The sequence below is a fragment of the Scardinius erythrophthalmus genome (assembly GCF_964197995.2).
Source record: "Scardinius erythrophthalmus genome assembly, chromosome: 3".
Lineage (NCBI taxonomy): Eukaryota > Metazoa > Chordata > Actinopteri > Cypriniformes > Leuciscidae > Scardinius > Scardinius erythrophthalmus.
Window position 1 is genome coordinate 51,613,336 of NC_138223.1, and position 18,342 is coordinate 51,631,677.

An 18,342-nucleotide genomic window follows, 5' to 3' on the forward strand; every position below is an offset into this window, starting at 1 on the left:
GGCTACTTTATTTGGTCACTTATCTGGAGCACTATGCTAGCTGGAGCCGTTTACCTCCAGTCTTTGTGCTAAGCTAGGTTAGCGGTGGGTGCATCAGGCAGAGTTACGGCACACACGGAGATGAAAAGGTTATGTATGGACTTACCTAACTCTGGGGGATACGGTGAATAAGCTAAAGTCCCAAAAAGTCGGAATGTTCCTTTAAACCTAATGCTAATAGGGAACCTGCAAAGGATTAGTTGAGTTTTTCATTAACCCTCTAAGTGCCACTACTTGGGCGGAGTGATTTTGCCCGCAACACCTGTGAAACCCCGTGGTGAGGAGCAGAGAGTTCGCTCAGAGTTGGAGTAAATCACTCCACAGAAGTAAAGGAACATTCCGACTTTTTGGGACTTTAATATAATATAAGTGACAAAATAAAGTAGCCCAAGTAGCAGTGCTTCGCCTTCTGAGAATATATTTCCCAGTATGTATAGGGTTAGAAGATGGCTGTGTCTCATGTGACCTTGTTATTCGTACACGCTGTGACTATACAAAACACAACATGTAAATAGGAAAATGTTGGCGTTATTTTGTCACTTATTGGGAGCAGTATGCTAGCTGGAACTGTTTACCTCCAGTATTTGTGCTAAGGTAGGCTAGTGGTGGGTGCGTCAGACAGAGTTAGGGCACGCACGGAGATGAGAAGGGTATGCATGGACTTATCTAACGCTGGGGGATACGGTGAATAAGCTAAAGTCCCAAAAAGTCGGCGTGTTCCTTTAAATCCTTAATATTGCCAAATAGGCGCTTTTACATTTCGCTTTGAAACCAAATCTTCCGCCATCGTCTTGTCAGTCAGCTCCTCACTCTCGTGATAAATGACTCCTGCTGCTGATCTGTGCTGAGATTCTCGTTCGCAGACATCCCAAGTCTCCCGGAAGTTCCGGGAGTTTCCCGCATATTGATAGCGGCTCCCTGATACCCGCAAATGAGTTAAAATCTCCCGGAATCTAGAGCGAGCGAGCCAGAGCGCGCGTGCACAGCAGAGAGGGAGAGGGAGCGAGAGACCTTGCGTGTGCGCACGTAAGATAGAGAGCATCTGATTGGCCTGTTTCGATAAATCAACCAATCAATTGTCAGTGTGGGCGGGTTTTATCTCTTCTCCCGAACCGAATTAATCAGTTCAGTGTATCTAGAAACAGGAGCGCCATGGCAACGAGAGAGTGCCACAAAAAAACATGCAAAAAACGAAAGTATAAGATACATTTTACGGCAGACTACATGAAAGTGTACCCCTGTCTTATAAGAGTAAAACATAATGATAGTCTTGCACGGTGTACAGTTTGTAACAGTGACTTCAGCATTGCCCATGGCGGGTTAAATGATTGTAAAAGAAATGCTGAGGTGAGTTCTGAGGTGAGTTTCATTTCATTCATGTGCATATTATTCATTAGACCTGTTTAAAGCTGCAATGGAATATAAATAAAAGCAGTTTACATGAATAGTATAAGCAGCTTATAAATAGTAAAAGTAATCTACAAATTGTAACATTATGAACAAATAAATGCATAGGCCTATAGCCTATAGAAATTATGTATTATGCTTTTATATATTTTAGGGACAACAACTCTGTGGTGAGGTACCTCCCTGAAATGAACTTTTGTAGGTTGGGATGTCTGCGTTCGGCTCATGCTGCATTGAGAAGACACGTTCAGTTTTTAATTGTAGTGTCTGTTCTCTAACTGAACTAAATGATTTTTACTATAAAACATCAAAACGACGTGGGGGGCGGTGCTGCTATGGGCAAGTGATGTGACTGTTGCGGCTAAACAACGGTAACACCGACAATCACAGCAAGCCTAGTAGAGACCAATTAGACACTGTTTTACAGCAGGAGCACGCTAAGATTGGTTTGTCACTCAGATTGACAGGTCTTTATTTAATATGCATTATAGAATAGCACACAGTGAAACACATTAGAAACATCTTATGTTCAGTAAAATCACTTGTTTGAAGAGTTTGTTAATCCCTGGTTAAATATGTTCTGAAATAAACGCCTAGCCTACCTAACCCATTTAATGGCTTGAATACATTAAGAACATTTAGAAAACGTAACTACTGCAGGCTCGCTTCATGTTTACCTCTAATGACGACTTGCTTATTCAACCATCGATACTTTTTTTTTTACAGATTAAATAACTAAATAATCGACAAATAAGCGATTGTTAGCATGAATTCACAACCTTCTGACTCATTCACACACACAAGACCACAGACACACGTCTTACCAAATCAGCATCATGATGATCACTGCAGCTCCACAAATCACTCCTATGGATATGTATATCACCAGACTTCCTAATAGCACAAATGTATAAAACATTAAAAAAAAAAAATAATAATTTGCTTCACTTTAGAAAGAGTAATGCAAGTATATGAGCCGCTCTACCTTTAACTGTGACAGTTACAGCGTCTGATCTCTGAGATCCATGTTGATTGTGAGCCTGACAGTAGAAGCGTCCACTCTGTAGTGCACTGAAACTCTGTCCAGATCCAACAGCTGAGGTTTCATTCTCCTTAAACCAGCTGAAGTTCAGAGCAGGAGGGTTTGAGTCACTGATGCAGTTCAGAGTCACTGAATCTCCCTCCACTATTACACCAGATCCACTCATCAACACTGAGGCGTTCCTGGGTGGGTCTAATAACAATCACCAAATTATTTAAGACCTCTTACACATTTTTAAAATGACAAATATGAACCAAATTAATCAAAACAGAGAATTAGCATCTTATATTTTATAATAAACTCACACATGACGTTTAAAGTCACAGTATCAGAGTATTTCTCTCCATGTTCATAGATGGACTTGCACTTGTATTCTCCACTGTCATTAGAGCTGATCTTTGAGATGCTGTAGATTCTTCCAGATCCTACAATCGTTCCTCCTTTAATCCAGCTGATTTCTGCAGGAGGGTTTGAGTCACTGAAGCAGTTCAGAGTCACTGAATCTCCCTCCACTATTACACCAGATGGACTGATGGACACTGAGACTCTCTTTGGAGGGTCTAAAAAGGACAAAAAATAAAACCTTAAATCTTCTAATTCAAACACAATCTTCAAATTTTAAAAGATACAAATAAATATGTACTCACACATGACATTGAGCTGAACATCAGGAGAGATGTGAGTGTGTCCGTCTACAGCACAGCTATATCTGCCTGAATCCTCTCTTCTGACTGACTGCAGCAGGAGTTCATTGTTTCTGTCTCTTCTCTCAGTTAATGGCTGTGAGTTTCTGTACCAGATGAATGTTGCTCTGTCAGTCAGAGCGCAGCTGCTTTTACATCTCAGAGTGACTGAATCTCCCTCTGTCACTCTCTCAGGAGACTCCACCTGAAGATCTGAACACAACACACACATTATATCTAGTGCTGCTGTCATACACTGATTATTATTCAACATAATGCACAGAAGAAGAGATAAACCTCATCAAAGTCACCTGTGACAGTAAGAGTCACTCCTGGAGCACCAATCCATTTCACATTAGATTTATCAGTGATGAATCTGAAATAGTACATGTGTGAATCCTTCAGTGTCACATGACTCAGTCTGACGGTGCAGTTCTGCTGTTTATCTCCCAGATACTGAAGCCTCTGACTGTATTCAGGGTCCTTAGACAGATCTGGATGTTCTCCATTATCTTTTTCCAGTGTTTTGGTCCAGAACACTTTCATGATCTGACGTCCAGTAGGGTATGTATAAGTGCAGTTCATTATCACTGTTGAGTCATTTACTGCACAGATGTGTGAAGGACTGTAAATCACACCCTCTTTCTGACTACAAACCCCTAAAAAAAGTTAATCCTGAATCCTGAACTCGTGAGTCCGTGAATCATGAGGAGAAAGATCAGAGGAAGAGGAGGAGCCATTCTGACTGACGTCACCATAGCAACATCTGCAACAAATTTACAGTGGCTTATTTTCAGCTTTAATGTCAGCATGAAAGATAACAACATATACTACTTTATTTATCAAAGAACATGACAGCAACAGTCATTTTTGCACTGCATGAGTTTGTAACTGTCCAACGTCTTTCACTTCCCCGTTTTGACTGACAGCCCATCATAGACAGTAGGACCCTGCCAGAACGATGGCCTTTACTTTCATACTGAGAAACTATTATAAAGCACCTTAGTTGACTTTTGTATCAGTGCATTGCTAATGTTTACAAAACATACTCTGGAGCTTGTTGTCACTCTGGTGAATATGCAGGATTATTTTTAAAAGCCACTTTAATATTTAAGTCTTGGGTATAAGTCTTTATAATCTATCTTCATTATATAGTTATCTGTTGTGTAAAATATTAAAAAGGATTTTTTTATCAATTTGTTTTTCGCCAACAAATCACTTTTCGAGAAAAAAACTTTGTGCAATTGGACTTTTGATTTTAAACCATATAGTTACTGAGACACAGCCCCTGTGACAACTAGCCCAAACTAATCCCTCTCACTTAAGATATTTAACAGAACAGTTATACAATCATGCTCTTACCCGTTTCACCAACACCAGTGACCAGTGACAGCACTACAAATGATCAGGATGAAACCAGTATTGTTACTTATACTTATAAGTACCTTATACTTTAATATGAGTTTATGACACCTCAACTAGTGCAGATCGAGCAGAGGAAGTATCAGTGATCTCGACGCAATAGCCTACAGACACAGTCAGACAGTAAGTAATCCAGACACGAGCAGGAATAGTAGACTAGAGAAGTGCTGATGAAAGTAAGACGGCAAGACATGAACACCAGAACGATCTGACAATGAACACAGCAAACACAAGGCTACATATAGGGAACGGTGACCAACTATCCTGGTATGGAAACTGCTGGATCCGGGATTGTAAAACACTGGAAAGAATTGCAGCACTGTAAAATGTAATATGTTGACTTTACTTAGAAAAGGTGAGGAAACCGATTGCCTTAAAATTTCCAAGTAAAGTAGTGTATTAATGTTGTTAATCAAGTATACTCAAGCACTCTTGAATCAAAATCATTAGTTGTGTTAACTTCTCATTAGAGTTCACATTACTAGGAAAATATCAGGAAACCGATTGCTCTAAAAAAAGCAAGTAAAGTGAAATAGGAATAGTATGTGGTACTGACAAATGCTTAGTTAGTATAGTTCACTTACACAAGAGTTCTAGTAACTAAAAAATAACTGTAGAGAGTACTTGATAATTTACTTTAAATGAAATGTATTTGTCACCATGGTTGTGTTTTGCATGCTGAATGATGAAGTCTGTGTGAGTCAAGCATGATCAATTACAAGATTTTCACAAATATAGAGGGATTATATAAACCCAATTAACTGTTTCAGAAGGTGTTTAGGCATAAATAGTAGCAACAAAATTATAAAAGATCACTAATTGACACGAATTACATTATACACCATTCATATTTTCTCTCTCTCTCACTCACTCACTCTCACTCACTCACTCACTCACTCACTCACTCACTAGTATTACTTCTCTTTCTTTGACACTAAACAACTGATTTATTGTTGCATCACTGCATCTATAGAAAGAGAATCATAATAAAGAGAATATAGTTCCAAGTGCCCAACCAAAGGAATCACTAATCGCCATAATGGTGACTAAAAATATTTTAAGAAAATCAAAATCAATTTATGAAGTCAACTTATGTTACGTTCTTACAAATTTTTCAGTTGTATTGACAATTCAACATTCAAGATTACTTTGGGAAATGAGTGAATGCAAACAAGGACAAATAACTGCAGAAGTGGAGGAAATGAGTGAAAGGTCCATTAAGAATTTCCCTGCCTCAAAAACCACACTCAAACCAATCAATTAATCTTAACTTGGGTTTTCTGAGTAAATAATACATAGTATGTGAATAGTACAGATTACTAGATTTTTACAATTAAGTTAAGACATTAAGTAAAGTTAACTAAAAAGTTTTAGTAAGAACCAATGTTGGATTTTACAGTGAGTGGAAGTGATGCCAAAAAAACACATTTCATCGCCAAATGTGCATTTGATAAACCTCCAATTTACTGATTTATTAATAGCAATCTGGAAGTTAAATAAAGAACTTAAAACATGCCGATAAAGCAGAATTCATTAATCTGAATGTTTTTTATCATGAAAACTTCTAAGATTTTTATTCAGTCAGTGGCCTTGTTCTTCTTGAATGATCACGCCTCTAAACATGGTCAAAAATACAGTTTCCTCTTTTGTGGGTGAGAAAACCAAACTTGTGAATCTCTGACAGCCTCATCACAGTGTGATCACATGACCTTCATACGCCAATGAGAGACGCTGAGGGACATCACACCCAGGAGGAAGAGGAAATCAGCTTAAAATCAGCAAAGTGATTCTCAGAAATGGAAAGAGGGAAATGAATGCATATGCAATCCAGGACGATGGATCTGACAGAGCTATCCTCCTCCACAGTGCAGCTCAGCAGTTGGGCCTCAAAGGTCAACCTGAAGACCTTCTGTTTTGAACAGTCAGGCAGCAGTTAAGTACATGGAGAAATAATGGCAGACGTACGTACAATTAAAGGATTTGCATCAGATCCAGACTGGACCAGGATGTCGTTGAACTCCTGGAAAGGAAGACCGTAAGAGTCGAGGTGGATGGTGTCAAGCAAAATGCAACCCTTCTCTTGCGTGTCAAGAACATGGCCAAACTCAGAGCAGCCAAAGAGGCAGTAGGGCTGGGCGATACGTCCGCGATAATTAATGTGATATGGCTCAGCTTGTCAGTGAACTACGGCTCTGTGTAGTAAATGCCGCTCCATTTGAAAGCAGGTGATGACGATTTACTACTAATCAAGGAACCGGCTTTACTGACGAGATGTGCATAACAATGTCATGCGATATATCGGCCAGCCCTAACCGTGATTCTTTTTTCTTGAAATTAATTTATTGAGTTTGATGGGACTCTATAAGATCGTCTTCACTAAAACTCTTAGTCTCGCTTCCTCTTTTGTGTGTTGATAAGAGGCCTGCAAACTGCTTTAAACCTTTATACAAATCCTGACCTGACAGAAGCTGTATCCTGTACAACACAGACATTTGCTTTTTCTTGTTCCATAATGCTTTAAGAGAACCACAAATTACCACTTTATAATTCAGGAAAACCAAGGAGGAGATTGGTTGCAACTGGGAAAGGGATTTGTCATTCCACTGCACATATGGCAATAATCTAGACTGAAGGCCAACTGCACTGCATATGTGTTAAATTAAAACTAGCAATAATACTCGCCTCTAAACTTGGAGTAATAGTAATGGAGGGATTGAAGGCTCACAATATAAGTTTGTAGAGTTCTAGCTGCAAACTTACAACCGGTGTGACCAGTGTCCTAGTGTCATCTCTTCAGGCTCCGCACTGAAAGCTGCATTTAGAGGGTCCGCGAAGAGGTCTATGCTTTCTAGTATGCATTGACAAGAGGCATTAAATCACTCTTGAGGTTTTTTGAAGAGCTGCATGGAACAACACTGTATTCAGCTTGTTTATATCAGGAACACACTTACTCGTGTGTAACTTGTGCATTCAGTACTCCTTGAGTCCCCCTGGTGGGCTGGATAGAACAACAACTTTTACAAACCCTAACATATGCAAGGCTGCATCACGTGAAAGACCTGGAAGTGAATTCTGAACTGCTCTTGTAGACTTTCAATTTCTTTTCTGTACTTGGCGAAACACATCTTGCATTTGGGAGCATCTTTGCTCATCTCCTTGCAGGCAGAGAAGTGTGTCAAATTTGCCGGATTGGACGAAAATCTGCTGTGAAAAAGGTTAGGGTTATGTTGGAAAGCGTTCATATGTGCATAGAGGTCTGAAACAGTCTGAGACCGACCTTGTAACTGTGTGTTCAGATAATTCAGATGCGCATTCATATCTGTGAAGAAGGCCATGTCACAAATAAATTCTGGATCCCATAGTTTGCTGCTGTAAGCGCTTGTTTAAATGTGGAAATCAACTGATCAGACAGTATTTGCAACTGTTGTTGTCTCATCTCTTACTGAATTGGGCTCAACGCCCTTGGATGATGATATCTCACAGCTAAATAATGCACTGGCTATTGCGCTCTTCGCAAGGTCCGTGAAATCAAGTATACTCGCTCTGCTCCTTGGTATAACAACAACCTTCCTCTCCTTTAGTTATAATGCGAGTGCGGCAAGTTTTTCGGGTGCCCTGTTTTCAGATATATGTGTCCTGCAGTGCTTAACATAATTAATGAATCCTTAAGTACTGCTGTTGTCACAGATGCATAAAAAAATGCTGCTGTTAGTCCTGTACTCAAGAAATTAAATTTAGATTTGGATGATTTAAAGGCACACTATGCAAGATTTGTACCTTAATATAACAGCTTCAAAATCATTTCGATGGTAAACAAACTAGTAGGGTGAATCATCCCGATAGCAAAGCAGGGGACGCCGCTGGCAAAACCAGCAATGCAGGTTTAAGAGGTGGTGCACCGACAAATCTCGCGAGAATCACGACTTGCTTTACGGCACAACGTCTCATACATCAACAACATATGAAGCAGCCTCTATGGAAGACACTAGCACACATTTCAGACGTGAATCATGGCAGAGTCGATGAAGAAAACGAAGAAAGCGCGTTCGGAAGAGTCAAGGAAAAGAAAACGACGGCTCTGCGTGAGTGGTGTTTATGACAGTAACGTTAAATACAAGTACTCCACAGCGACTCGCTGTTTAAGAAAAACAGAAACTGCTTAGTGTGCCTTTAAATAACTAATCAACCTATGTCAAATCTTCCTTTCCTGGTTAAAATTTTAGAATGAGTTGTAGCTTTACAGTTGCATAAACATATTTCTGTTAGTAATCTTTTTGACCAACTTCAATCTGGATTTTGAACATTTGTATGACTCATAAATGTTATGACTTTTATGACATGACTTTTATAGCCGCCTGCTTGGTTGGCTCTGTGGTTCTGATGGTTCTGTATTTGAGTTTCAGAAGAAATGAAGGAATCTAGGAGTTATCTTTGATTCCCCATTGACATTTGACCCTCGTGTACAAAAAGTGGTTAAAACTTCTTTTTTTATATCTCAGAGATATTGCAAAATTGCGCCCCATGCTATTCTTTTCAGCTGCAGAAAAGCGAATTGCTTGGAATTTTTAAAACGCATTTAAAAACTGTTTGTTAGGTTTGGTTAGGAAAGGTAGGTTATTGTTGAATGTGGTAATCATTGTTGGTTTCTTGTTTATTTAATCCACCTATGCTTTTTTTACTAGCCTACTTTACTTGTATTGTCTTATACTGTGAGCACTTTGAGAAGCTCATTTAAAGGGCACCTATTATGCCCCTTTTCACAAGATGTAAAATAAGTCTCTGATGTCCCCAGAGTGTGTATGTGAAGTTTTAGCTCAAAATACCCAACAGATCATTTTTTACAGCATGTTTAAATTGTCATTTTTTGGCACTCAGAAAAACGTGCCGTTTTAGTGTGTATCCCATTAAATGCAAATAAGCTGCTGCTGCCGTCACAGGGGGCGGAGCCTCACGAGCTTGCGCTCAGAGCCAGGGCAATCTCATCTGATAATATCAGAACAGAAACTCTCAGTAGCGGTGTTCATTTCGACTCGGAGTTGGACAATAATGCCCACAGAGCCAGAGAATATATGCTGTATGGACATAGAACAGGTATAGTTTAGTTTAAAGCTTTTATCCACTACAAGCCTGCTGTTGTAGACCCCGTCCGAATGATGACCAAAATATACTGATGAGTTCAATGAAGTTTATTGTACATCACACAAAAGATGAGCGTTAGTTTTACTCCAGAAAATCACTGTAAGAACTGAATAAACACAGTAAAAGAAGTGTGCATTAAAGTCTTATCCATAAACTCTCTCTCTCCCTTTCATTAGCATGGACCATACACAGTGAAGTACACAAAACACTCGTTACAAGTAACAGTAAACAATTATAAACACACCTTTTCAGTGGGTGCTAAATAAACTGGTAAACTGTATATCCGTAAAACGACTCGATGAGCTGTCATAAAGGGCGCGCTCTAAATTTCATTTCTGCCGTGCGTTAGGCCTGTCGCTCCGGAGAGTGTAAGCTGGATCACGAACAGTTGGTGAGATCCGTCCTCGAGTAATAACGGGAGTAAAGACTGATATGTTCCTTCTGACATCCAACAACAAAACACCTCAATCGCTTAGAAGACATTCTGGTCTACAGCTGCTCTGGCATGGAAACAATGGCGGACTGTGTCCAGCTCACTCAGGGTGGGTCTAAAACGGCAGTGTCAATCAACAGTCGTGGGCGGGGCCTGTGCAAAGTGATGTCACATTGCCCCAAATCTGAGAACAGCTCATTCTGAGACAGTGCTTATGATTTATGGGGATTATAAAAAAGCACTGGATGAATTTTTATCATTATAGGCTGGTTGTGTACACACACTGCCAACACACATTTATGTTCAAACAACATGTAAAAGTGAACTTTGCATAATAGGTGCCCTTTAAAGGCACAATAGAAAACAAAAATGTTTTCTCTGGCTGGCTGCAGTGTCGCTCCGAGCTGGAGACTGAAAACCCGAAGTAGAGCTCGAGTGGTCTGTGTTTCGGTTAGTCACTCACAACTTGTTTCAGTTTGAACTGTTTTCATCGTTGTAGAAGGAATAAGTTGAAACATAAGTTGCTGTGTGTTAAGGACTTTTTTTTATAGACATGTTGTTCACACAACAAGATTGCGAGTGTAATTTTGTGCAGTAATCCTTACATTAATAATCTTATGTAGTTTGATCTATTTTTTTCTCTCTAGCAATATCTAAGTGTAATGGTCTTTAATATTTCTTATGCTGTTATTCTTGATTTATTGAATGACAGAAAAGTGTGGAGTTTTACACTAGATACTCACGGTCAAAAACATTAATAATCTAAATGAAGTAAGATTCATACATGATAAAAAAAGCATAATGAGAAACACACTATAGTGATTACACAGTTTTACATAAATTCATTAAGCGTTTACTTTCATTATCGCACATCCATCTATAAAAAGATCGCCTGTTTACTTCAGTCACACGTCATCATGGCACTCCTGTCAATCATTCAGGGCTCCTCCCACAAAGAGATGAATAAAGGCTGTAATATTTACTGTTCAAAACACTACATCCTCTTCTTGTTAGTCTGAATAAGAAAGAAAGAAAGTGAAAACATTAATAATTAAATATTTAAATAAAAGCATCAACAACATGTGTCAAGAGAAAAGGCTAATAGATTGGGTTTTGTCTCTATCTAGTGGGTATTCTTACTTGCTCGAAGATTTTCATACAGAGGCGAGTCCAGTTCGGGTTTACAATCATCAAGTTGAGCAGCCTTTATGAATGAAGACAAAGTAAAAACAGGAGTGTGTTATTTAAATTCCCATATACTTATTCAATATACAATATGTTCACACTGACATTGAGCGTTTAATCCCTTTTGGCTAAAGGTGAAGAGAGTTTAGTCTACTGTAGGAAACACTTACAACACTTACCTTTACATTCCCATACACAGGCTCACTCAATTCAACATCATAAGCGTTGCATCTGTCATGATCGGGTCTGGGATGATTCATCTTTGCCAATAAAAAAAAAAAAAAAACAGAATAAAGAGAAAATAAATAATGTCTATAAACAACTCACTAGATAAAGTCACTAACTCAGACTTTACTAGTTTAGTAAACTACTGAAAACCAAATTATTTTTTCTCACCTGAGACTCCTGTGTGTCATTTCTCTTTTTCATCCTCCTGGTTCCCCTTTAAAGACAGTGATTTGACACAATTACAACCAATCAGAACCTATTTGATGATTAATACACAGATATGATTTGAAGTAAAGGTATTTCTCTATAGGACGCAGCACTGCCACTTTGAATGTGATGAAATCTGGTCCATCTTCAGGATTTATGGAGTAATGATGTATGCTTCAGATTTCATTATTCAATAACTACCTGAGTAGCCGTCAGTGTGGAAAGATAGGATGGGAAATTTTGCCTTAGTTCACGTTCATCATGACGTCTCACTGAATTAACAACTTTCTTATTCAGTCATTCATTCACACACACGAGAGAGTACCACAGACACACATCTTACCAAATCACTAACATCGTAATGATCACTGCAGCTCCACAAACCCCTCCAATGGATATGTATAATATCACCGGACGTCCTGCAACTGAGACAAAAGAGTAAAACGTCTGAACAGATTCATTTGAGTCACTTTAGAAAGAGTAATGTAAGTATATGAGCCGCTCTACCTTTAACAGTGACAGTTACAGCGGCTGATCTCTGAGATCCATGTTGATTGTGAGTCACTGAATCTCCCTCCACTATTACACCAGATGGACTGATGGACGCTGAGACACTCCTGGGAGGATCTAATAGAGAAACAGAATTTAATATTTAAATCATCTCATTTAAACACAATCTCTGTTTTTTTTTTAATAACTAATGAATCTGTACTCACACGTGACATTGAGCTGAACAGCAGGAGAGCTGTGAGTGTGTCCGTCTACAGCACAGCTATATCTGCCTGAATCCTCTCTTCTGACTGACTGCAGCAGGAGTTCATTGTTTCTGTCTCTTCTCTCAGTTAATGGCTGTGAGTTTCTGTACCAGATGAATGTTGCTCTGTCAGTCAGAGCGCAGCTGCTTTTACATCTCAGAGTGACTGAATCTCCCTCTGTCACTCTCTCAGGAGACTCCACCTGAAGATCTGAACACAACACACACATTATATCTAGTGCTGCTGTCATACACTGATTATTATTCAACATAATGCACAGAAGAAGAGATAAACCTCACCAAAGTCACCTGTGACAGTAAGAGTCACTCCAGGATCACCAGTCCATTTTCCTTCTGTTATATTAGTGATGAATCTGAAATAGTACATGTGTGAATCCTTCAGTGTCACATGACTCAGTCTGACGGTGCAGTTCTGCTGTTTATCTCCCAGATACTGAAGCCTCTGACTGTATTCAGGGTCATTAGACAGATCTGGAGGCTCTCCATCTTTATTTTTATCTTTTGTTTTGGTCCAGAACACTTTCTTGATCTGATATCCAGTAGGGTATTTATAAGTGCATCTCATTATCACTGTTGAGTCATTTAGTGCACAGATGTGTGAAGGACTGTAACTCACACCCCAATCATCACTAGAAACCCCTGAAACACAGAATTGATCCTGAACAATTTAGCAGCAGCTTGTGCATATAAAACTGCAGTATCAAATTTGTCTTGAGTGTTTCTGAAGTGTTGCATTGACTAACCATGAATCATGAGAAGAACGATCAGAGGAAGAGGAGGAGCCATTCTGAGTGATGTCACTCTCAACACCTACAACAAATGTACAGTGGCTTATTTTTCAACTTTAAAGGGCCAGTTACATAAATATGGCCATTATGTTAAGACAGTGTCTTAAGATCTAGTATGATAGATCAGATCAGTCAGTCTTACTTTTCGGTATCAGATTAGTCAAATGTACGTTTTTATGTAACTGACATAAAGTTATGAACAGTTTTAAAGAAGAAAATATGATGACTAACTTGTAAGACTAGTCCTGGCGGTTTATGCAAGTCTTGTCATTTCTGTCTCATTGTTACACATTACATTTTTCATATTCTCATTGCATTAGATGTTTCATCAAATATATTATACAGTATATATGTCTGTGGCGAGGGCGGTGTGGTTCAGTGAAGTCTGCAGCGGGATAGAGAGACTGGAGATGGAGATGAGCGGTGAGTAAGCAGGTCAAGTGCAAAACTACAAACACCTGTGTCTTGTTGCAGTAAGTGGAATGGAGAAACGGATAAAAGCCACTGGGAAACTGGGAGATTCTGAGAGAGAGTGGACTGAGGACTCGTGCGCTGATTCATTTTGTGTGGCGCATTCGCACGGGATAAGCGAAGCCTGTGATTTTACTCGAATTTACTGAGTTATCTCCCGGATATGATGTCAATAGGCGATTGCTTGGAAATGTTTTGTCGTTATTATAGGTCTAGCTGTAGGATATATCATAAACAGAAGAATGTTATTTACCACATGCTGCTATACTATTGTGAAAAGCGCTATACAAATACACTTGACTTGACTTGACTATACATGTCATCAATCTCCATCTAATCATTCTTTTTGTTTTTGCTCTTCTGATGGTTTTCAGCTTTCTCTTTCTGCAAACTGTATAGTTGTATTGTATCATGGTGTATAGTGATATGACCCAGCACCCAAAATACTAAAAATATTTTGATCTACTGAGAAATATATGGAAGCGCAGAGAACACAGATGAAGACACTAGCTCAACATAAACCCCCTGTATCTTGACTATAGCTGCGCAACAGTCATTTTCGCACTGCGTGAGTACGGACTGTCCAGCGTCTGTCCCTGCCACCTTTTGATTGACAGCAGCTTTCATTATATAGTCAGCCTGTATTATACAGTTATCTGTTGTTAAAAGATTAAAGTTGATTTCTATCAAGGTGTTTGTCACCAACATACAAAAAACTGCTAGAGAAAACATATTTGTGCAATTAGACTTTTGATTTTAAACCATATAGTTACTGAGACACAGCCCTGTGACAACTAGCCCCAACCAGTCTCCCATAAATCCCCCACACTTAAGATATTTAACAGAACAGTTATAAAATCATGCTCTTACCCGTTTCACCAACACCAGTGACCAGTGACAGCACTACAAATGATCAGGATTAAACCAGTTTAGGCGTTTTCACACACTAAATGACACGTGATTAACACACTATATTTTCACATGATCTTATGACGCCTCAACTAGTGCAGATCGAGAAGAGGAAGAGTTTTACATTTTGACAACATTAGACTAAGGCATAAAAGTTAAGCCGAGAGAAACTTTACGTCGGTCAATAAAGATGCTCATGTAATAATGTTTTCAAACTTGGGAATATCTATTTTCAATAAGTTGCATACAGATAGTAATGACAAGGAACCTGTTCTTAGGAAACAGAGAAAATAATTGCTTGAATAACTTTTCTTTAATTTGCATATATAGACCAACTATCCTAGCTTGTAAAACACTGGAAGGTATTGCAGTAGCAGTGACGTCAAAACACACAATTCATCGCTAGCATCGCCAACTGGGCACTTGATAAACCTCCAATTTACTGATTAATAGCAGTCTGGAAGTTAAATAAAGAACTTTAAACACGCTGCTGAAGCAGAATTGATTCATCTGAATGTTTTTATCTTGATAACTATTACGTTTTTAATGTGTCAGTTGCCTTGTCCTTCATGAATGAAACGCATGTCTCTAAACATGGTTAAATACTGTTTCCTCTTTTGTAGGTGAGAAAACCAAATGCATGAACCTTTGACATCAGAAGTGTTGATCACGTGACCTTCATTAACCGATGGAGAGACGCTGAGGGACGTCACACCGAACAGGAAGAGGAAGAGGAAATCAGTCCTGTCAGAGTAACGCTTGAGGCCTTTTCACAAACCAAATATTCAGCTCTAGTAATGGAAGTCCTGACTTCTAAATAAAAGATCAAAATTGGGAATTGTCTGGACAAACCTGAAATAAACACTTTTATGAGCATCAGAAACAACATCTATGGATGTTGTTACACACAGTTACATGAAGACTGTAATGTTTTGGTGTGTGCCATCATCTACTACAGCATATTCCTGTTAGTCTGAGACAAAAAAATTAGACAAAAATGAGATCAATTTATCAAGTTTAACCGTTTTGAAATGTTTTAACTGCACACTCATAGTGTTCCTGCACTGGTGTAGAGAGAAGACAGACAGAGTAGGACATTTACCATATTTTTCTGAAAGTAAGATGACCCTGATTATAAGACCCCCCTTTTTCAAGATGTACCTTTTGGATGCAATTTTCATATTGCATATTTTTCATATTCTAAAGGTCATAAAACACAGGTGTTTGATCTGCATTACCTATCTGATCCAGGCGATATGATTTTTTTATAGCGCTGAAAAGACAGCAGCTTCTCCCTGAAGTCAGAGGGCATGCACAGGGCATGTAAGTGTGTCATTATGTACAGTAGCCAAAATAAGAAATGAGGGGCCTCGCTCATGGGTATGGTTCAGCTCTTTGGCAATATCCAGTGGATGACGGCTCTGGTTATGGGAAGCCCCTCATTTCTCCCCTCGGTCACGCACCGACACACTCGCCCGCCATCCTTCCCGAAGCGGCCGCCTTTAGGACCGCAGTGAGATTTTCTTTGACTTGTCCTTTTGGGCTCGCCATCTTCTAACATTACAGTTTGACACACCATATTGCATGGCTCCTAAATGGGAGTTGTTTGATGTTTCCGCTGTGTTTATCTTTCCTGGAGAGAACACTCGTTTTACACATATTTGGCGCTCCCTGTTGTTGTGGGTGTATTATTGACATGTAAAAGTGTAGTCACTGAATATTAGACAACCCTGTTTTTTTCAGATGTATTTCCAAGAAAAAAACATTGTCTTATATTCAAAACAATACGGTAATAGGACTCATAATGAGAAGAGCTGGAAACTTACGGTACGGTTCTCATTATTTGTTACATTCTCATACAGAGGAAAGGTCCTTTTAGGAGCATTGGTGCAAATGTAGTGAAGTGCCACTGTTGGGTGGCGTCCTCTCTGCGTGTTGACTCCACCGTAGATGAGCGCAGGTAATCAGGGTCTCATTCCTACGGGTATATTAAGTTGGCTGTTTTGCCACCGGACATGGCGTCAATGTGTGACTGCCTCTCTAGCACGTCATTATTCTGCCGTCAGTCTGGTTTTCTGGCTGGAGGTGAGTGCGACGTCCGTTTGTGATTGTTGCTGGAACCTACCGGACTTTAAACGGTTAACAGTGTACTCTTGTCAGGTGCTGGGCTGTTTGCGGATAAGCTCATGTTGTGCTGAGTGTTTGAAGCCATTGGCAATACGCGCCATTTATATATATTGCACTAAGTGTCGCCGGTGTATTGCTGCTTGGCTTCCTGGTAGGTCTCTTTCTGGCTCTTGTAGCCGTATTTATTTTAAGTGATGTATAGTGATGGGGTTTATCTGTGTATTCCAGCTCGCCTTTGAAACTTTGTTCATATGTTGCTGCCGGAGGAATGACGCGATCTCCGCATGTTTGGTATGTGCGATCATTGTATAACAATGATGAGTTAATACTATGTATATTTTAGCTTACATTTGGGCTTTTGCAGGTGAATTAATCTGCCTGTATAAGGGCACTTGAAGACTGCTGCTCGGATTAGGACTTTCATCACTGCTGTTTTGTTCCTAGTATTCTAACCTTTTGTTTCTATTGTTTTGTTTCATCAACATGCTTGAGTGCAGTTGCTCACATGTGAACATGCTTCAGCATTGTTGATGTTTGTTCAGGTACTGTGAGTCCGGAGCAGGAGGGCTAGTTTCTCTATTTGGTGGTGGGTCCTGATGATGCACAGTGTGTGGTCTACAACCCATAGTGATTGATCTTGGTTGACGTGAGTGTGTGTGCAGTGTAGCGCACGTGTGGATGCTCCTTGACCATCGCTGATGTTGGCGAAGTCTGGCACTAGCTCATCCTGCTTCTGGTAATCACAAGTCCTGGTAGTCCTTTATTGTTATTGTGGTGGTTATGATTGAGCCTAATTGACTTGCACTCCAGTATTTTATCTTTGTCCAATAAAGAATATGTTTGTACTTTGTAATATCCACGTCTCAGAGTCTCTGTGTAAGGGAAAAATCAAACCTGTGTGTCCTCATACTTCCCTGGCTTAGTGACCAGGGTGGCGTAGTCGATTTGCTCTCTCTCTCTCTCTCTCTCTCTCTCTCTCTCTCTCTCTCTCTCTCTCTCTCTCTCTCTCTCCTTGCTTTGTCTCCCTGTCTTTTCCAAGTCTCTGTCATCAAACCTACTGCTCTTCGCCACACAAGGATGAACAGCCTTAATGGAAGAGAGCATGAGAACCAGGAGAAAGGGGAAAACAAAACTAGTTATTGAAATAGTACTTGTGGTCATCCTATATTCAAGGTCATTAGCCAGATCTAGAAGCTCTACACCCTCTTGAGTATAAAAAATACATTTCAGTAAAAAACTGTTTGTTTGTTTGTTTTTTCTATGAAAATGCAATTTAATCATTATAGTCACCAAATAAAAATACAGAAATTTGCTTACAGAGTTTCCATCTCAGAAATCAGTAAAAATCTAAAAACCTCTAGACATGATATTTTATTGATGCAGCGTCTGAACATTTGCATTTTTTAAACATAATTTGTTTCTCGGACCTCGTGTCTCTCCTCGAAGGTTCTCGCTTGGAGATTCCGGTCAGGAGGGATCCGTCCAGA

The 18,342-nt window shown here is 39.5% G+C and overlaps 2 protein-coding genes across 2 annotated transcripts; both read right to left on the bottom strand.

Moving 5' to 3' along the window:
* Nucleotides 1-2,266: 2,266 nt before the first annotated feature.
* Nucleotides 2,267-3,756, bottom strand: LOC308688877 (B-cell receptor CD22-like; the record flags this gene model as incomplete). Its single annotated transcript, XM_081362316.1, has 5 exons — nucleotides 2,267-2,340; nucleotides 2,432-2,680; nucleotides 2,794-3,048; nucleotides 3,136-3,384; nucleotides 3,483-3,756. The coding sequence occupies 5 exons, from the start codon at nucleotides 3,754-3,756 to the stop codon at nucleotides 2,267-2,269; spliced, it is 1,101 nt and encodes a 366-aa protein (XP_081218442.1).
* Nucleotides 3,757-9,759: 6,003 nt separating this feature from the next.
* LOC308689033 (B-cell receptor CD22-like) lies at nucleotides 9,760-14,730 on the bottom strand. Its single transcript, XM_081362584.1, has 10 exons — nucleotides 14,690-14,730; nucleotides 13,304-13,370; nucleotides 12,840-13,199; nucleotides 12,502-12,750; nucleotides 12,293-12,412; nucleotides 12,129-12,210; nucleotides 11,747-11,792; nucleotides 11,530-11,610; nucleotides 11,306-11,369; nucleotides 9,760-11,180 (listed from the first exon to the last, which is right to left on the bottom strand). Exons 2-10 carry the CDS (start codon nucleotides 13,344-13,346, stop codon nucleotides 11,176-11,178), a joined length of 1,050 nt encoding a protein of 349 aa, XP_081218710.1. The 5' UTR covers nucleotides 13,347-13,370; nucleotides 14,690-14,730; the 3' UTR covers nucleotides 9,760-11,175.
* Between the last annotated feature and the right edge of the window lie 3,612 nt (nucleotides 14,731-18,342).

Excerpts from the sequence above, each read along its gene's own strand:
- LOC308689033 (XM_081362584.1), bottom strand. The coding sequence starts at position 13,346 with ATGGCTCCTCCTCTTCCTCTGATCGTTCTTCTCATGATTCATG. Across the intron at positions 12,413-12,501 it reads TGTTCAGCTCAATGTCACGT|ATCCTCCCAGGAGTGTCTCA; the intron begins GTGAGTACAGAT and ends TTTCTCTATTAG. Across the intron at positions 12,211-12,292 it reads TGTAACTGTCACTGTTAAAG|TTGCAGGACGTCCGGTGATA; the intron begins GTAGAGCGGCTC and ends CTTTTGTCTCAG.